This window comes from Platichthys flesus, chromosome 19 (genome assembly GCF_949316205.1).
Source record: "Platichthys flesus chromosome 19, fPlaFle2.1, whole genome shotgun sequence".
In the NCBI taxonomy this organism is placed as follows: Eukaryota; Metazoa; Chordata; class Actinopteri; order Pleuronectiformes; family Pleuronectidae; genus Platichthys; species Platichthys flesus.
Window position 1 is genome coordinate 6,309,164 of NC_084963.1, and position 17,921 is coordinate 6,327,084.

At 41.2% G+C, this 17,921-nt stretch overlaps 4 protein-coding genes across 5 annotated transcripts; 2 read left to right on the forward strand and 2 right to left on the reverse strand.

Annotated features, from left to right (window-relative positions):
• Nucleotides 1-475: 475 nt before the first annotated feature.
• Nucleotides 476-4,628, reverse strand: rnf170 (ring finger protein 170). Its single transcript, XM_062413335.1, has 7 exons — nucleotides 4,490-4,628; nucleotides 3,413-3,576; nucleotides 2,954-3,029; nucleotides 2,444-2,558; nucleotides 2,283-2,356; nucleotides 1,740-1,871; nucleotides 476-1,410 (listed from the first exon to the last, which is right to left on the reverse strand). Exons 2-7 carry the CDS (start codon nucleotides 3,550-3,552, stop codon nucleotides 1,141-1,143), a joined length of 807 nt encoding a protein of 268 aa, XP_062269319.1. The 5' UTR covers nucleotides 3,553-3,576; nucleotides 4,490-4,628; the 3' UTR covers nucleotides 476-1,140.
• Nucleotides 4,629-6,284: 1,656 nt separating this feature from the next.
• On the forward strand, nucleotides 6,285-9,057 carry gpn3 (GPN-loop GTPase 3). 2 transcript variants are annotated; one of them, XM_062413514.1, is made up of 8 exons: nucleotides 6,285-6,429; nucleotides 6,938-7,046; nucleotides 7,667-7,834; nucleotides 7,976-8,100; nucleotides 8,209-8,324; nucleotides 8,427-8,523; nucleotides 8,610-8,738; nucleotides 8,856-9,057. In XM_062413514.1, the coding sequence occupies exons 1-8, from the start codon at nucleotides 6,382-6,384 to the stop codon at nucleotides 8,919-8,921; spliced, it is 858 nt and encodes a 285-aa protein (XP_062269498.1). In that variant the 5' UTR covers nucleotides 6,285-6,381; the 3' UTR covers nucleotides 8,922-9,057. The 2 variants fall into 2 exon arrangements, with proteins under 2 accessions (XP_062269498.1, XP_062269499.1); XM_062413515.1 differs by having other exon boundaries at nucleotides 6,285-6,424.
• Nucleotides 9,058-9,579: 522 nt separating this feature from the next.
• On the forward strand, nucleotides 9,580-12,885 carry arpc3 (actin related protein 2/3 complex, subunit 3). Its single transcript, XM_062412778.1, has 7 exons — nucleotides 9,580-9,707; nucleotides 10,105-10,204; nucleotides 10,776-10,852; nucleotides 11,175-11,243; nucleotides 11,504-11,630; nucleotides 12,016-12,110; nucleotides 12,643-12,885. Exons 1-7 carry the CDS (start codon nucleotides 9,702-9,704, stop codon nucleotides 12,703-12,705), a joined length of 537 nt encoding a protein of 178 aa, XP_062268762.1. The 5' UTR covers nucleotides 9,580-9,701; the 3' UTR covers nucleotides 12,706-12,885.
• A 225-nt stretch (nucleotides 12,886-13,110) lies between these two features.
• ube2g1b (ubiquitin-conjugating enzyme E2G 1b (UBC7 homolog, yeast)) lies at nucleotides 13,111-17,207 on the reverse strand. The gene is made up of 6 exons (XM_062412779.1): nucleotides 16,997-17,207; nucleotides 15,958-16,060; nucleotides 15,769-15,866; nucleotides 15,287-15,465; nucleotides 14,707-14,817; nucleotides 13,111-14,186 (listed from the first exon to the last, which is right to left on the reverse strand). Exons 1-5 carry the CDS (start codon nucleotides 17,037-17,039, stop codon nucleotides 14,731-14,733), a joined length of 510 nt encoding a protein of 169 aa, XP_062268763.1. The 5' UTR covers nucleotides 17,040-17,207; the 3' UTR covers nucleotides 13,111-14,186; nucleotides 14,707-14,730.
• Between the last annotated feature and the right edge of the window lie 714 nt (nucleotides 17,208-17,921).

Here is a 17,921-nt window from a genome sequence, read left to right on the forward strand (position 1 = left end):
TCTTTTCATGAACATGAGTGTTTGCTGGCTCAGCAAATAGAGCCCCAAGAAAGCAAATGGCCTGGATATAGTTTCAGCTGCCACTCTGATGCAGCCATTTTCAGCCTGAGAGGCAGGACCCCTTGTCCGAAGAAACAAAATATGTATCAATATATTTAAGACACCTAACGTTTCCACTTCAAAACGCAAAAATATTTTTTTTTCTGACGTGGATGGAGTCAATCAATCACCAACTTATGTACCAAATCTGTATTAACTGTAGAGAAGCGATGTATACTGTGAGATAGTTAATACATTTTCAGAAGTTGAGTGATTGATGTTTGTCGATCATCGAGACCTTTGGTTTGGCATCTTTTTGTGATCAAGGATGACTTCATTTGTTGATAAAAATGCCCTTTTTTAAAGTTATCATGTATCAGACAGGTTGATATGTGCAGATCTCATTAGATGCAACTTCAGCAAATAAACAGTTCAGTGATTTGTACACAAAGGCTGTATTTCTTATGTCGTTGTGAATGTGCATAGTCACTGATTTATTCCATAAGTGCATCTTCAGTGTGATTGACCAATCAAGCTGTATGAGATAATATAGTTGTTGTAACACTCAGTTGTCTGGCAGGTGACAACATGGACACAGCAGGGAGTAAACTTTAAATGCATATAATTAAGACAGGACATTCAAAATCACATATCACAATATTGTCTCCATTATCACCATATGCACATTTAAAAACATGACTGCTTTTGGCATATTTTCAAAGAATTGGCTGGATATCACGATAGTTATTCGGTCACTGCACCGATTCAAAGTAGACTTCCTCCAACAGCACATCCTTCCACAACCCTCTTTAAGTTGTATCAGCGGTGGCTTTGAACACATTCAACTTATGAACCATTAATGAGGAATTCTACAAACAGAGGCAACATTCTCACGACTCATTCTTCATCCAGCTCCTTTCCAGTGATGAAGAAACACCTCAGGCTTTCAAAGTGAACACCTCAGAGCGAGCCGGCTTTATCGATGAACTGTCCTTATAGCATTTACTCAGTCTTTACACGCCCACATCATCTGCTGAGTTCTCTTCTTCCCCCGAGCCTGCAAGCTAAGGCCTCCTTTCCCCCCCCTCTCCGAGTGAGCACCTAGCCGTTCAGTCTCTGCGTTACCACCTCCCTGTACATGATAGAGATATACACGAAGAGAAGCAGGATTACAAAGAAGTCATCCATGAATCCCAGGAGACCGAAAAGCGCCTCGGGGAGGATGTCGAGCGGCGACGCCAGGTAGGTGAGGGCACCGACGATGCAGAGGAGAATTCGAATCCTGAACATCCAGAAGAGGCCGCCCATGGAAAACATCTCCCTGAAGGCATGACGGAGCAGAGTGGGCACATCTCTCAGCCTGTCCATAAACTGAGGAAACAGAGGAGAGGAAATATTATCAAAAAAACGTTTGAAATGAACTCCACTGAATCATAATGTACTGCACAAGTCAGTACATAATTTGCTTGTACTAGAAGTTTCTCCTACCAGCAGTTAAACATATTCCATGCATTTTGGAGGGAAAGAATCTGATTTTTGAACATTTTTAACGTCTTCAGCATATTATTATATTACATTTGCTATTTGCTATTTGCTCGTCACAGATATGTACAAGTAATTGAAAATGAATGTTGTGTTAAGTAGGCCGAGCTAACCTAACTACTGCAACCTAAATATAATCCTGCATGTATTATACTCACAGATCTCGGCTGGCCTGAGAACCTGCGGTTGTAATCGTTGACGTCTCGTAATATGAGCTGAGGTTCTGCCTCGCCATCCTGGACCGCCTCAGGGGAAGGTTGCTCATGAAATAGTGGGAAGAGCAATGTTACCTGGGAAATGGGAGAAAAAAAGAACACTGAATACGTTGATGCTTAAGGAAATAACTCCATTTCTGGACACATATAAAAATAAGTGAGAAAAGGAAGAGTAACATTGTGATGAAAAGAGACCTCAACCTTGGACTAAGCAGGTGGGAGAGGTTCATGGGCTTTCTGAGGGTCAGATCAGGTCTATTACCACCACTTGTTTTTGACAGGGATTTTGACAATAACAGAAAACAATCAAACTGAAAGTGAAAGGTATAACAGACCTGGGAACAAAGAAGTGCAAGTCTAAATAGAGGAAATAATAGCTTCACAGAACGTATCTTTGTGCAAGAGACAGTAACAGCTACCCGTATGTCTGGCATGCAAAAATAAACCAATAACTATTCTACAGCCATGATTTATTACACGCCTCACCATTTGTCTGCAGATGGGGCAGTGGATAGCACCCAGCCAGGTGCCATACCTCCAGTACGCTATAATGCAGGAGCCTGTGCAGGAAAACAAAAGGCACTAGGTACACAAGTAGATCTATTTTGGCATTCAGAGTATTTCCAGGATCTGTCCAATCATCTTACCACAGAAGAGATGTCCACAGTTGGTTTCCACGGGCAGAACAGCCTGCTGTAAACACACAGGACAGGACATGTCTGTGTAATACTGCTGCCGGGCCTCCGCCTGAGGACTTTCATCCTGAAAATAAAAACAAATCTTTAAAATCATAATGATAAAACAAATGGTTTTGAAATTCGCCCTCTTACTGAAAAGATCAAGATAAAATGCGACTACCTTATTGCCCACCTGCATATTATATTTATTCGAACTACATTTTTGTTTGTGGTTCATTCTAAGAACCATAACCCTTTTACAACTTCCTGTCCTCATTTGGCAGCAGACACCTTTCCGCGTATTTCTCAAAGCTTTCAAAGTACTTTCAAACTTTTTATAAGAGACATTCTATTGCTTTTGATGCCTTTGCAGCAATTTGAAAATGAATACAGTCATATAGTTGAAAATATACACGTTTATGAATTTGTGTGGTTCGTCCTATTTATCATATGAACTATTTAGCTAGAAGCTGCTAGTACCTGCTCTGTTTGGAGTTGTTGTCTGACGGCTCGGACGTGCTCCTGGTTCTCAGGATGGATGTTCTGCTGCACTTCTCTACAACAGGACAAAGAGCAAACATCTGGCATCAATGATCATCAGCTGACACCGTGGAAAATAGCACCACTGTGTTTGACTGTGCAAACTATCAGGATGTTTCACCATCAAACTCTAAGGAATTATTTTGCAAATACAAAACAAAGCGTTAATAACTGTAGTATTATTTGGCCAGAAAGAGCCTGTTTCACAGAAGCAATCAAAACTTTTATAAATTTTATTTAACCTGTCAATGTCATTTTTTATAAACACACTGAATATGTGCTACCAGGGTCAATGTACAAGAGATGCATGAGTTTCCCCAACATTTAAGGTTACTTTATTTGCATCATACAAAGTGTGTAACATTATCTTAAGATAATTGGTGTGATTTTGCTGATTACCTGCAGAGCAGAGTGAGGATGCCTGCAAGGAAGGTGATGCTGAGCACCACAACAAATAAGACCTGGTTGCTGACTCCTTCGATGAGGGTGTCCTCATCTTGGATCAGGTAGTCCACGTCCCCACATTGATTGTCCTCCATCACCCACACTCATAGTCTACAACACTAGAAAACAAAGACCCCCCCAAAAAGAGGTTATCACTTAAACATGACATGTTGTTTATGATCTTTAAGTTCTCTAAAGAAGCATGTTGAGTTATTAATGTTGCTTTTTTGATTAGCTTGATATTGGTTGATGCTATTTAGGGGGCAGCAGAGTAGAAATAATCAACTACTTTTAACTTCAGTGTTAAATAATCCGTGCAGCCACACACTGACTATAGCATGGTAATCATCTTGAGTTCCACTGTGACCAACACACACAATGTACTTAAATATACAAAACACTGAAGTGAAGTTCTTAATATAATTACGATGGTTGAGCACATTTAAGGCTTGAAAACAAGCTGGAATAACGCTGCAAATTTGGAATTAGCCAACATTTGTTATTGTAAGCACCTTTAACTAACTGACTAACTGGGTGAATGGCTGGCTGACTGACTGACTGACTGACTGACTAACTCTGCATCTAGTATCAAGATCTCAACGTGGTTATACCGCTGTTAATGTTTACTATCCTGTCACTATCCGTCTGTCACGAGCTTACATTGAACTTAGTGCTAATAGCCAGGTTTAGCCCATATACAGTCTCTATGGTTTAGCCTTAGCCTCGACTGGCTAATGCTGTTATGTATTTCTGAACACCTCCCGCCGCTGACGTGTCGTTCAGCCGCTAGGAGCTTCTCCTCCGGTGGACAGTGGCCACTTATTCAACAGCCATGAAATGTCAAAAAGAGAACAGTGAATCCAATCAAACCAGGTTCCCTTCTGCTCGTGCATATCAGAGCTTCATCTTCATTCATATCTGTAGCTAATGACGTTCAACAGCCGAGGAGTCCCAACACGACACCAGATCCTAACGAAGCAGATGTAGTCTGTGTGACACACTGTGCACGTCACAGTAAAGATAGAACCTCACCTTATAACTACACCACCTTTCTCTGGACTTGACTGACAGCTGGTTAGTGATCAGCAGCTCGACTGGCTGCTGTCACATTATGTTTCAGTTTGTTGTTGACGCTTCTTCTTCTTCTTCTCCTGCTGATTCTTCCTATTCGTCTTCTTCTTTGGGGTTTAACGAAAGCTTGCATCCCTGATATGGACCTTCTACTGCCACCCCCTGGTGCGAGTTAATCCCTACAGCGTCCGTTTTGTGTGATATTACAATTTCAATGGGGCCCCTGTGTCTGCCAGTGCCTGTCAGTGCCTGGGGCCCTTATAATAATAATCTTCCGATTTTTCTTCTTCTTTTTTTTTCTTGTTGATCAATTAAAACACTGAGGGTACTTGGTGGGTCTGAATATAAAAGAGTTGAACCTCTATAGAAATCACATCTATTTTGATGATGCCCCCTTTCTATCCAAGAACTTTTGAACTGTAAACAGATGCACACACAGGCAGACAAATTTGTAAGCTATAAAAAAACAATACAAATATATAATAAAATATATCAAAAGAGTCCTGTACTGATAGCATATCATGTCATGTCGACACAAATAAACTTTAATGATGTCCACAATCGGGGTGATTCTTACCTCTATATTGTTCTTTCTTCTCCTCCTCTACTTTGCGGTGCTTTCTGAATTGTGCACCTGATAATTTAATCTTTTTTTGATTCATCTTTGACTCTTACTGCAGTCTATAATGTCCCTACTATGCCGCCAAAATGAGTAGGTTTTTATACATCTCTTTGTATGCAGCACGCTTCTATGAGGAACTGTTGTGAAGTGAAATGAAACTCCTTTTTTGTCTGTTCATGCTGAAATAAAGTGGATTCACTTGTTCTGACGTTTTCGATCACATCTTTATAAAACACCTCACTAGCTTCACACTACAAACCCCATGGGGCTGGGGGAATGTTTTTTGAGAGACGATTCCAGATTCATTCACTAGACTGGCACTCAGTAGAGCTCAACAGAGCCGTATAGGTTCCTCTCTGATCCATGCAGCTTCCTTCTAACAAGTTGTGTGGTTATTGGTCCAGTAGTTTATTACATAAACCTGTTGACTGACAAATCAGAGATGAAAACAAAACCACCTTAGCAGAGGTAACAAAACCTCCACCTATTTATCAAGTAAATGTCACCAACATTAATAATTATTAGAATCACAACAGGAAATTAAAAGTAGAATGAAATGTTTAAAGAATATCTAAATAGTTGACGGGTCATTTTCTGTTGGTCGACTTATCAATTCATTTATTAAAAGCTAATTTTCCCACTTCGCACTTTCCACCTTAAAACTATGACATGAACTGAACTATGAACTAGTTCAGAATTGAAATGGTGAACTATGAACGTGAACTATTCATGTTTACTTGTATGAACTGAAATTTGAAATAGTTCATGTCATGAGAGGTATAAACTTGCACAACACTGTATGTTGTTCATTATGTTATTAAGTGTGTTGTACAGTATGTTATTAAGTGTGTTGTACAGTATGTTATTAAGTATGTTGTACAGTATGTTATTAAGTATGTCGTAGTATGTTGTACAGTATGTTGTTCAGTATGTTATTAAATATATTTCAGTATGTTGTACAGTATGTTATTAAGTATGTTGTACAGTATGGTGCACAGTATTTTGTAAAGTATGTTTTAACTTGATGAGTTCTGGTGTGTGTGTTCAAATCTGTCCATGTGGTTTCCCACTTTGGTCAGTAGGTGGCAGCAGTACAACATAAGACGGATGTCAGTGTTCATTCAAACAAGAAGAAGAAGAAGTGCTGTAGCATCATCGCACATTTCACCAGCAGCAATAAGAAGATTTAAGAGATTTAATTTTCACATCGACACTTTTTCGCTGAGGCAACATGCCTCGTTTCGCTCAGCTGGTGATGGGCCCGGCGGGCAGCGGTAAGGTGCGTCATCAGTCGGCCCCGTAAACTTCCTGTAATCATTGTTATGCTAGTGGGCTAAAGCTATGCTATGCTAAAGCATGAGGCTGATCTGTATCCCTCACAGACCAAGTTCAACTTCAGGTTTTATTTGTCATCAGCAAGTGAACACAGAGTCAACCGTAGAATTAAAGACAAGGAGAAACAGGTCAGCAGCAGAATCCTTACAATTAAAATAAAAGCCAGGTAGAAGGAATTTATTATACAATAACGTACAAATACAATACAAAGCAATATACAATGTAAGGTGCAGTGTGAATGAAGTAACAATTTTAACAGTATGGAGTGTGTGGTTTTAATTATGGCACTTGTGTGTTTATAGTTATTCCTAACATGCAGGCAAACAGATGTACTGAGGGTTGTTGGTCATGAGTTGACTGCACGTTTAGGAACCTGATGGCCTGATTGTTGGAACTGTTCTTATATTTGTATGTTATGAATGGATTATTAATGTGTTTATGTGTCATCACAGAGTACCTACTGCTCCACCATGATCCAGCATTCAGAGCAGATAAACCGCTCAGTTCAGGTGGTCAACCTGGACCCGGCGGCTGAGCACTTTGACTACCCTGTCATGGCAGGTGAATACTGCATCTCTTTACCTCACATAGTGATACTTGGAGTACATTACGAATACTTAGCTGTATATAAAGACATGTGCAGACCATGATAAATAGAGGAGATTGCAATAGGTTGTGTTGTTACATCCCTGTAATGTTTTTTTTTTTTTATAGGTATATTTTAAATCAGTAGTGTGTTGTTATTACACTGTTTCGTTCGCATGGAGTATAACAGCACTCTAAGCTAGATCACAGCATAGTGTCACCACACAAAGCCTGACATATCTAACTGTACAAAGTGGTAGTAAACAATACAGAATATATATGACTGAAATACAGACAGATGTCAGGGATAATCATACAAATTTACTTAATTTTCTTAACAAAGTTACAAAGTGCTTCCCAGACAGAAAAAAATGCAAATGAGAAAAAAGGCAACCTAAACAATAGAAATGTTATCAGTGCAGAAAACAGAGGGAAATAAAATGAAGTAACACACAAAATAAAACACTATATTTAAAGCTTTGTGATTAAAATATGTTAGAGAAGAATAGAGTTGTATAATCACAGGATAGAGGAATCAAGCGTTTGCTGGGTAAATGTTATAATCTGTATGACAACTCCATTACTTGTGTCCTCAGACATCCGAGAGCTCATCCAGGTGGATGACGTGATGGAGGACGACTCTCTCAGATTTGGCCCAAACGGCGGCCTCGTCTTCTGCATGGAATACTTCGCCAACAACTTCGACTGGCTGGAGGAGAGCTTGGGTCATGTGGAAGACGACTACATATTGTTTGACTGCCCAGGTAAACACCTGCTGAGGGGTTACGTGCTTTTTCTCGTTGTGCTGTTGTGAGGAGAAGGTGATGGGTGGAGAAATGGGAGGACATCTGTTCTGCCAACACACAGTATGGTGGAGTTTTGACGACGTGGCTTTGTCTCTGCAGGTCAGATTGAACTGTACACACACCTCCCTGTAATGAAGCAGCTGGTGGAGCAGCTACAGCAATGGGAGTTTCGGGTGTGCGGGGTCTTTCTGGTCGACTCCCAGTTCATGGTGGAGTCTTTTAAAGTAAGGCATCGCTCCAATATCCTCATCTGTTTATTTTTAAACAGATGAGCCGTTGTTTTTTTGTTTTTTTACCTGAAGCTGCAATTCTTCCCTGTTCCCTCACTTCAGTTCATCTCTGGAGTCATGGCTGCCCTGAGTGCCATGGTGTTATTGGAGATTCCTCAAATAAATATAATGACTAAAATGGACCTGCTCAGTCCAAAGGCAAAGAAGGAAATTGAAAAGTAAGTTACAAGTTATATGTGATCAATTCTCCTGAGACCCGCAGCAGTGGTTCTCCTTGAGTTTTTTAATACAACCCGAGTAACGCTTTGTATCTGCTTTAGATATCTGGACCCAGATATGTACTCGATGATGGAAGACTCCCCCGATTCCATCAGGAGCAAAAAGTTCAAGAAGCTGACTCAAGCTATCTGTGGCCTGGTGAGTGAGAACCTTCTTTTCACACTGGATTTAGTTTTGAATAAAAAAAAATGTTTTTAATGAGACGTGTCTGCCTGTCCATCCAGATTGATGACTACAGTATGGTGAGGTTCCTGCCCTTTGACCGCACAGACGAGGAAGGTATTAACATAGTGCTTCAAAACATTGACTTCTCGATACAGTACGGAGAGGACCTGGAGCTCAAGGAGCCAAAGGTGAAAACAAACAAAACCACAACAATACATTTAAAAACATGTTATAACTTGGCATTGGCCATAATCTTCTTTCTGAACTATATATTTAAGGGATACCATGTTCTTTTCTTTCCACAGGAGACTGACGAGGAGCCCTCGAATCTAAACTTTGATGAGATATTTCAAGGCAAAGGAGACAGCTGAAGAGAAATGCCACTCCAGAAATGACGGAGTGTTAGTGCCATATTATAGAAAATGTATAATTCTGAGAATTTGTGAATAATGTTGTAAAATGTAGTGTACAGTATAGAGAATAAAAATTATAATTTGTTCAAGTGGATCTTTTTCTCGTAATGTTATGACTTTATTCTCTAAATCTCAGATTTATAATACTTAACTAATACGTAACAGAGACTTTACAGGAGACAGCAAAAATCTTGGAGGCTGATGATCAAGCCGAAGTGGAGAATGTGGACATGATACTGCAAAGCACACAGAGAAAATGTAAAAAGGACTGAATGCAAAGATGACAAACATCTAATGTCATATATATTTAAAAGGGGTTGTGAGCCACTTTGATGAATCTAGAGAAGTGTGATTTGAATCCACTGATGTTTCAGGATGATGCTGAAGTTTGAAGAGTTGTTAAATTTGTTTATATTTTGGAATAAAATAATCCATCAAGTATACAACTTCAGTGTGTGTGTGAGAGAGAGAAGAGAGAGAGTGTGTAGTGTGAAAGAGTGTGTGCGTGTAGAGAGTGTGAGTATGTGCACGCTTTGTGAGAGAGCGTGTGTTTTGCGAGAGTGAGAACGTGTGTCGTGTGAGAGACAGTGTGTGTGTGGGTGATTTGTGAGGGCGCCCCCATGCGGCCGCTCCCCCTCACGACACGTGTCCACTTCCTGTAAGCTGAAGGGTGGGACAGGCGGAAGCAGCGTCCTATTTCTCTGGCTGAGCAGTTGGACTGATAGATCATCACTCAACATGCCGGTGAGTAAACACAAACAAGACAAATGACAAACACAAGCTGTTATTGTTCAGTTTAAAGCAAAACAACAAACCGAAGCATCTCCTCAGCGGGTGAAACGAGGCCCTCCGAGTCAAGCTAGCTCTGCTGTCTGCTCTCGTTAGCATCGCTGCTTAGCCACCCTAGCATTTATTCGCTGTTTTTACGATGCGTGTGACATCATAAATGAATCATTAGCTGATGTAACTGAGCTGCTAACGCTTCTTAGCCTCGTATCTGTATAATACACCAGCTGGTGTGTGTTATCATGCTGTGCTACCGAGAGCAGCAGAGATGTCATCGATGCTAGCTCTCAGAAATAGTCTTTATTATTATTATTAAATTAGCTGTGACAGCAACTGTATTCCTCTGTGTTTTCAGGCGTATCACTCCCAGCTGATGGTCCCCGACACCAGGATGGTGGGGAACATGGCTCTGCTCCCACTCAAAACCCAGTTCAAGGGACCAGCCCGAGGGGACGGTGAGGATGGGGGGGGGGTGTATTATCCAGCGCAGAGTAAAGACAACAACTTAGACACAGTCATTGTCATGTTTGAAGGGTTTTTTGTTTTGTGCAGGGGCTCAAGTCACGTTGCTCAGTTCCTGAAACATGCAACTGCTTTACTTCCATAAATGGTCTGATCATTACATCCTCAGTGTTCAGACTTCTTCACACATTTCCTGTGACATCCACCTATAAAGCTTATAGGTGCACGTAGGCTTTTCAGTGTTTACTCTAGAAACGTCTGCATTAACGTACGTGTCCCGTAAAGATGTAATAGTTTACAATAAATTGGTCGAACCATGATATCGTGGGGTCATGATGTAATAAAAAACAGCAAGGTATATTCTATAATACAATATGGTACGATACGCTACTTTAAGGTATGATACGTTAAAGTAAGAATTTATATTTTCAATAAAGCTTAACTAACAAGAACCAGAATATGCCACTTTGTAGTTTCATGTTTAATAAAGTGAAAAAAGTTTCCAGGAACAATCTGCAAATTCTTGAGATAATCTTATGCACACATTTGTGTGTCTCATTTCAGGCATAGAGTCGGACATCATTGACGAGGCCATCTACTACTTCAAAGCCAATGTTTTCTTTAAGAACTATGAAATCAAGGTAAGACATTTATTATCACCCCTAACAGCCTTTATCCCTCATCTAATACGACCCCAGTATTCTACATGTGTGTACGTTTAACATTTAAGACATGAATTTGAGGAGCACTGCCTCACTAGTGTTCTCGTTCCTGTGTGTATTTTCTCCTCCTCCCCATCATGAGGCAGCTGTGCTCCTCGTTCCTCCACATGCCCCAGCTTGTTTCTTCTCATCCCCCCTCAGCGCTGCATAGCTGCTCAGGATTTAAACTATGCGGCCTCTCGCTGTCACGACCTGACCAAGTGTGTCCTAATCAAATCGTGTGTGTTTTCATTTGTGTCAGAACGAGGCCGACAGGACGCTGATCTACGTCACGCTCTACATCTCCGAGTGCCTGAAGAGGCTACAGAAGGTGAGATGTGTAAAGTTTGTGGCGTTTGATGTTTGCATTTCATTAATTGTAATATGTGCAATAAGAAATCAACCCAAGGCTGTTGAGCCTCCTAGGGCTCAACAGATGGTTCTTAAAGAGCCATTAAATGTGTAGAAACTCAATTGTTTTTCCTTGCACACCGTTTGGAATTAGCAGCTATTTAAATGGTTGTAAGTAAAACAGATGAGCCATTTATTTATTTAATGTTTCCCCCCCCTCTCTGCTTTGTCTCTTTACAGTGCAGCTCCAGGGGTCAGGGAGAGAAGGAGATGTACACTCTGGGCATCACTAACTTTCCCATTCCTGGAGAACCCGGATTCCCTCTTAATGCTATGTATCTAAAACCTACAAACAAGCAGGAGGAAGGTGAGAACAAGCACAATTACACCAAAAACAAATAGCAAGAGTGTTTTGCAGTTTATTATCGGTATTTCCTCTTGTGGTCCATTTCCACTGTTTCCCTACTTTAAACTCTGCATCAGAGCCAGTTCCCCTGTCCTTCTTAAATTTCAGCAAATTTTGGCTGAGGAGTATGAAGCCGAAAATAGCAATGCTGACCAAAGCCTCATCAGATTTAAGGATCTGAGGCTTGAAGTGTTTCATGCTTGTGTGGCTTCCCCTTCTGTTTTTACTGGCATCTTTTTTCCTGTGAAGTTAAGAATATAATACGGGTAGAAAACAATGCAAGCAAGTACCCAAGGTTTCCTTTCCAAGCGCTGACCTCGCAGTAATGAATGTTGTGCTTCTTCAGAGACCATGAGGGCGTACCTGCAGCAGATTCGCCAGGAGACCGGCCTACGGCTGTGTGATCGTGTGTTTGACCCCCAGACAGACAAACCCAGCAAGGTGAGTCCAGCATCTCCAAGTCAACACCACTTCAGATTTATATGCACCAGATAACACTGGTCACATCAGGTCTGACCTACTTTTCCTGTTTTAAAGTATCAGGGCATTTCCTTTGTCCAGAATGTACCGAGGTAACAGCTTTCAGTTTTGCTTTTGTTGTAACGTAAAAGGAAACCAGAAAGGAAATTCCAGAAAATTACTCTACAGCTTCTCGACAAGGTTCAACAATGAAATGTGGGCTGCTCTTTAGAGTCCCAGTCTATTTAGGCCGGTTCTGTCTTTCTATAGCACATTCAATTTGTTTTACCAGCACAAACAAGCCTATATGACATTCACTCTGACATAGTGTCGAAAATATTTGACCAAATTACACACATGACAAGTGACTTGATCTCAAGCGGCTCTGGAGTAAATCTGATCTCAAACACTGTGTTCAGTTGTCTTGTGACTTTGGAGCTGTTTGTATTTGTTTATTCTTCACACAGCTTCTTTCAGTGCAACAGTTTCCTAACAAGAGTTTTGTTTCTTTCAGTGGTGGGTGTGTTTCGTCAAGAAGCAATTCATGAACAAAAGTCTCTCCGCTCCTGGACAGTGAGCAATCTCAGGATCTGCAGTTTCTGCAACATGGGTGGATTTTTTCTGGGGGGGGGGGGGGAGGGGTTTATGTTGCTAAGAAAAAGATTTTATACTCATTGAGTTCAAGGATGTGTCTTTGTCTGGATGTTGATCATATTGAGCTGGTGCTTAATTCATTAAATCACAGATTGGAAAGTAATGACTGGTTTTGTTCTTATTGCACTTCACATCATCTGATAAAAGTTCTACTTCCGTGAGATTCACACATACACAGCTGTGATTTGGCAGCTTCCTGTCTAGGGCCTGATTTCCCTACGCCTGGAAACAGCCCTTTACGGGAAGTGTGTGACTAATTTTCTCTCAGATCCTCAAATTAAAAGCCGGTTATATATTTGAAGTGATTAAAAACATCTCAACAAATGGGTCAACAATGTCCACATTGAGCTTTATTTCTTGTTTTCACAATCTTAACATTGATTAACCTGCACACCTCCACATACCCATCAAATGATGTTCCTTATTAGACATAAAAAATATGTTATTACTACTGTTCAGCCCTGATGAGCGACTCCTTAGGGAGATCATTTCATGGGTGCTGTTTGAAGTGCCACCGAACTACGACAACACCGCCTCTGCATCTTCATGTGCAATCTCAAGGACAAATAGTTTATATTTACAAAAGGTAAAAATGTAGCATGTTCATTACAAAAGGTAATTATTGGTGTGTTGTCTTTGGTTTGTCCGTAAGAGTTTATCTGCCTTTCAAACAAGCCGTCAGGTGCAGTTTTTTTTATTGAAAACAGGTTTCCTTCCTTTCTTGGCAATCAAAGTTAAGGCAGCGATGGATGATTATTTCCCCCCTTAGGGTAAAAAGCCTTAAATGCGCAGGAAAGTAAAGCCAGTGTCTGTAACTCCATCTTGACTGCATATGCTCCAGAACGACATACATCCATTGTTAAACAATAGACCGGATGGCTCAGTGTGGCAGGCGGAAAATAAAACTAAGAAGACTCAAAACAGATGATGCGCATCTTAAAATAGTCGCAGTCTAAATAAATAGGTTCATATAAAGAAGGTATGTGTGGAGATGGTGCATTAATCACACAGGATTTTACTTTTACCCCCAAAAGTATGCACATTAAGGAGGTGACAGCCCGTTTAATTCATCTTCCTGTGAGTGAAACACTGATTCTTGAACAGAGAGTCGGTCTCGTCCCTTTGGGGGAAGGAACAATGAAAAGTAAAAATGGGAACTTTTTTGGCAGCATTTATAAATAACAACTCTCAAACGGCAAGACAAAAATGAACAGACAAATAGGTGACGGCTCCAAAAAAACAAAAAGCTGATGGTACTCAACTATACATGGGTTTGTAATTTATTTTCTTCGTCCAGCGGGTCTCCCTCTTCTGTGGGTTGACTGATGTTGGTAAAATTGTTATCCACGATCATTCAGCTGACTTAAGTGTAACCAGTTGTCAAATACCCTGTAGAGTTCTAACCTGAAACAAAACATACATCTCAGTTTAGGTCGGAATTGTGTAAAACTGTAGCACAATGACATGGTTTTACAAGGAGAGACGTCCCATAGGTGAGGGGCAACAGTACATTCTCAGATTTGCAATAGATTTACTACAGATCTTTTCTCAGGATCAGGATTAAAATTCTATTAAGACACATTTACAGGAGAAATTCTGATGCTAATTGATGTTGTTTTCCTTCTCTAACGTATAAAACAAAGTAAGCTATCAATGAAAGTTTATGCATAATGTGTTATACCTCAACAGGCCTATAAAATCCTGACATTTAATAAACACATTATGTGCTATTTGATAGCATGATCGAACGAAAACTGGGCAGGTATTTTTCATCGTGGAAATACAAAGGCTTGATTTCAGGTGAGTCACAAATGCTGTTGAGGTTTGTCAGAATAAACATATCTTCATGTTGAGTAAGACCCCCCCCCCCCCTTTAACTGTGCCCTGATGCAGAGAAAAGATTGGTTTGTGTGGTTGTACTGACCGTGTTGATGTCTAGAGTGAGGCTTTAATCAAAAGCCATCTCTTGACTCCTCCTCACACATCGGGCCACTTTTTTCTTAAAAACTCCAGTAGGATCGTCCCTCCACTCTTTCTGCAGCACAAACAAAAACGCAGTCATTTCATTTTGCTTCTTGGTCAAAGCCTTTTGCACAAAACACTTAGAAGCACAGCTGTCTGATGTTTACTTGAATTCAAACGCGAGCTAGAACCATCACCTTGTTCGGACCCCCCCCCGAATAAGAAGATAAGCCCCTTTTAACCCAATGAAAACTCAGCTCGGCCTGACAGGTGGTGATTGGCCCTGGCATCGACCCACATCTCTCAGCCTACGTGTTGGGATTTCCATTAGAAAACATAGAATCAACTGAACGATAATTTAAGAGTCCCTCGATGTGTTTGTACACTTCATCTGCACACACAAAGACCATAATCCATCAACTCATAGATTATAATGATTTTTCCTATGTTTCTACAGATTGAAGTTGTTTTAAACAAATACACAAAACACTGCACAAACACAAGCATCACTGAAACCAAACCAAATCAGAGTTCACACTTACAGCTGCATCTACATTGGCAGGAGAGTCTCCATTGGGGTCGGCCAACATGGATATAACACTGATCATGATGGTCTCCACCGTGTGGATGGGCAGCCAGCGCTCCTCAGGCTTCTCATAGCCGTACTTGTCCTCACCAGGTTCGTGCAGGATTGAGATGCAGACATCACCATTTTTTGCCACTGGGAGAAAAACAAGTACACAATAAGGTTAGCGACATGTTTGCACTTCAGCACAGGATTAAAGATTATATGATTTGGCTTTAAATTTGAAACGATGTCCTGATGAAGCAGCTAAATGAGAGACTCTCAAAATCATGTTAAGTTACTTCTGTAACAAAATAGGTGTAAACTTCCAGCAAGTGGTACATTCTGTTTCGGGGGGTTAGAGTGCTTATATACACTTCAAGCCGAAGAAGTATTTACACACTTGCCAACTTGATTGAATAATTTGCGGACACCAGGGCCTGGACGGTTTGCACTCACCGTTCGGATGCCAGATCTCGGTGACGAACTTCATCTTGGGAGGCCTGTGAGGATAGTCCCGGGGAAAGGTTAGCGTGCACTTGAAGAATCCTCCCTCGCTGCGAAGGAGAAAGATGCTGGTGTTAGAGTTTTGCACCTGGGAGGGGGGGGGGACAAAGGCAAAGCTACTTCATGGGTGAGGCCCCTCACAATAATGTGTCCTGAGGTCCGATGACGACCACCTCCCACTGATAGATGTCGTCATCATCCACCAGACCCGCAGAGAAGCCTTCCACTGGGTTCTTGTTGAGCTCTGAAACACAAATCATCTGATGTTAAAAGGGACAGTTCACCTGGAAATGTAAATTCACTCATCATCCACTAACCACTGTGCTGATGGAGGGTGGGTGAAGTGTTTCAAAACGTCTGGCGTTTCAGGGATAGACAGAGTTGCAGCCAAATCCAATACAATTGAAGTAAATGGTGACAACAGTCATTTACATCATGTTTGAGCCTAAATGTCCCCTGTTGTCCTCCTCTGGAGCCGAGGACATTTGTGGATTCCCGAGGACATTTAGGATTAGAACATGGTGTAAATGAGGCTGTTTCGAGTTGAAGTTGAATGTCGGAACTTCCGGACACACATGACATCACAGGAGGCGTATGAAGGCATCTTGGGATGTGTTGTTTTATGACGTCTGACGCTTTGTTCACCATTTACTTCATTTGCACTGGATTTGATTGCATAACTGTTTACCCCTGAGACTCCAGAAGTGTGTTGTGTGGACTCACAACACTTCGCCCCCCCTCCATCTGCACAGTGACGAGTGGCTAATGGGTGGATTTCAAATTTCCGGTGAACTATCCCTCTGAACAAACACTTAAAAATGAGATCATCGTAACCACACGAGCTGAACGTGCGTCAAAAGGTGTCGATTTTGTTGTGTGGAAAAAAACTGTTGACGACACAAAACCCGTTGGTGTGTGTTACACTGAGGGGAAACTGAGCACATTCACGTTGAGGGGCTGTTGCGCAACACCTCGGCTAACAGCTGTGCGACACGCTAACGGAACACGTGTGGGTTAACTCCATTCCCGTTAACGTGTGTGCGTGACAAAAGGTGACACTACGTTACACAACAACGGACCAGCAACGTGTGCGTTTGACACAAAAGCCAAAGCAAAGCCAAAGCAAAGCAACGCGGGCGGCTTTAGCTTGGCGATATCAACAGTTAGCGTGCTAACTCACCTCCGAGTTGTTTGCGCAGTAACAACGAGGACTGATCCGTCATGGTGTCGCGGGGCACGTGCTGCGGGTTCTACTTCGTGCGGGGTTGCGGTGAACTGACTCGATCTGTCAACGCGGGGAAAGTTAAACATGTGAAGATGAAGAGAAACGTCACGTTTCCTCCCGAGCCTCAGTCACAGCAACAACATGAGTCAAGAGACCGCACCAGGGCTGAGTTACACCCTCAGTGAGACCTGCCAGGCAGATTGGGCTCTCAGGATGTAAACTATCCTCGACATTTTAAACCTCTTAAATGAAACTGTGAGTTCAGTCCAGTCAAATGAGTAACACGTATGAAATACAGGAGGTTTAATCGTAACTTAAGAGTTGTACTTTGTGGCTCACACAGTCAGGGCAGTGATGCCTGTCAGACATATTTTAGGGTACGAATATTCCAATTCACAATGGTAACTTTTCTTGTTCGTGGGATTTTCGCAGTAGTGTCTCCAACCATTCGTGCACTAGTGCCTCAACCGGTAAGTACGAGTACTACAAGGCAGGACTTATTCCTGGGACCCCTCGTGGGTCCCCTGGAAATAGTTTGACTATTGTTTTGTACTTTTTCTACACAATTGCAGAGTAAGACTAAAGGTGGAACACACATCACAGTTAACTGACGTCCCATTTTTGTTCTCATACTTATTTTAAAAGGAACTTATTATTTTACAAGAAACCAAGTACAAATGTTTTTAAACGAAAGTTGAAATTCATAATTTCATAAATTGATGGTATCCTCACTGTTCTTTTTTTTATTCATAATTGTTGTTAATTCCATGTTGGTTTACTTAACTTTTATTGTAAATCATTATTACTTATTTTACTATTTAAACATTATTAGCTTAGTTTCTTAACTATCGTTCTTTCTTTCCTTGTTGTCTTTTCTATT

Coding starts and splice junctions, on each gene's coding strand:
- rnf170 (XM_062413335.1), bottom strand. CDS start 3,552: ATGGAGGACAATCAATGTGGGGACGTGGACTACCTGATCCAAGATGAG. Junction 3,030..3,412: donor ATCCTCACTCTGCTCTGCAG/GTAATCAGCAAA, acceptor GTCCTGTTGTAG/AGAAGTGCAGCAGAACATCC. Junction 1,872..2,282: donor GCCCCATCTGCAGACAAATG/GTGAGGCGTGTA, acceptor CCCATTTCCCAG/GTAACATTGCTCTTCCCACT.
- gpn3 (XM_062413514.1), top strand. CDS start 6,382: ATGCCTCGTTTCGCTCAGCTGGTGATGGGCCCGGCGGGCAGCGGTAAG. Junction 8,101..8,208: donor TCATGGTGGAGTCTTTTAAA/GTAAGGCATCGC, acceptor CCCTCACTTCAG/TTCATCTCTGGAGTCATGGC. Junction 8,524..8,609: donor CTCAAGCTATCTGTGGCCTG/GTGAGTGAGAAC, acceptor CTGTCCATCCAG/ATTGATGACTACAGTATGGT.
- arpc3 (XM_062412778.1), top strand. Junction 11,631..12,015: donor TACAAACAAGCAGGAGGAAG/GTGAGAACAAGC, acceptor GTGCTTCTTCAG/AGACCATGAGGGCGTACCTG. Junction 12,111..12,642: donor AGACAGACAAACCCAGCAAG/GTGAGTCCAGCA, acceptor TGTTTCTTTCAG/TGGTGGGTGTGTTTCGTCAA.
- ube2g1b (XM_062412779.1), bottom strand. CDS start 17,039: ATGACGGATCAGTCCTCGTTGTTACTGCGCAAACAACTCGGAG. Junction 15,867..15,957: donor GGACCTCAGGACACATTATT/GTGAGGGGCCTC, acceptor TCTCCTTCGCAG/CGAGGGAGGATTCTTCAAGT. Junction 15,466..15,768: donor CGAGATCTGGCATCCGAACG/GTGAGTGCAAAC, acceptor TTTTTCTCCCAG/TGGCAAAAAATGGTGATGTC.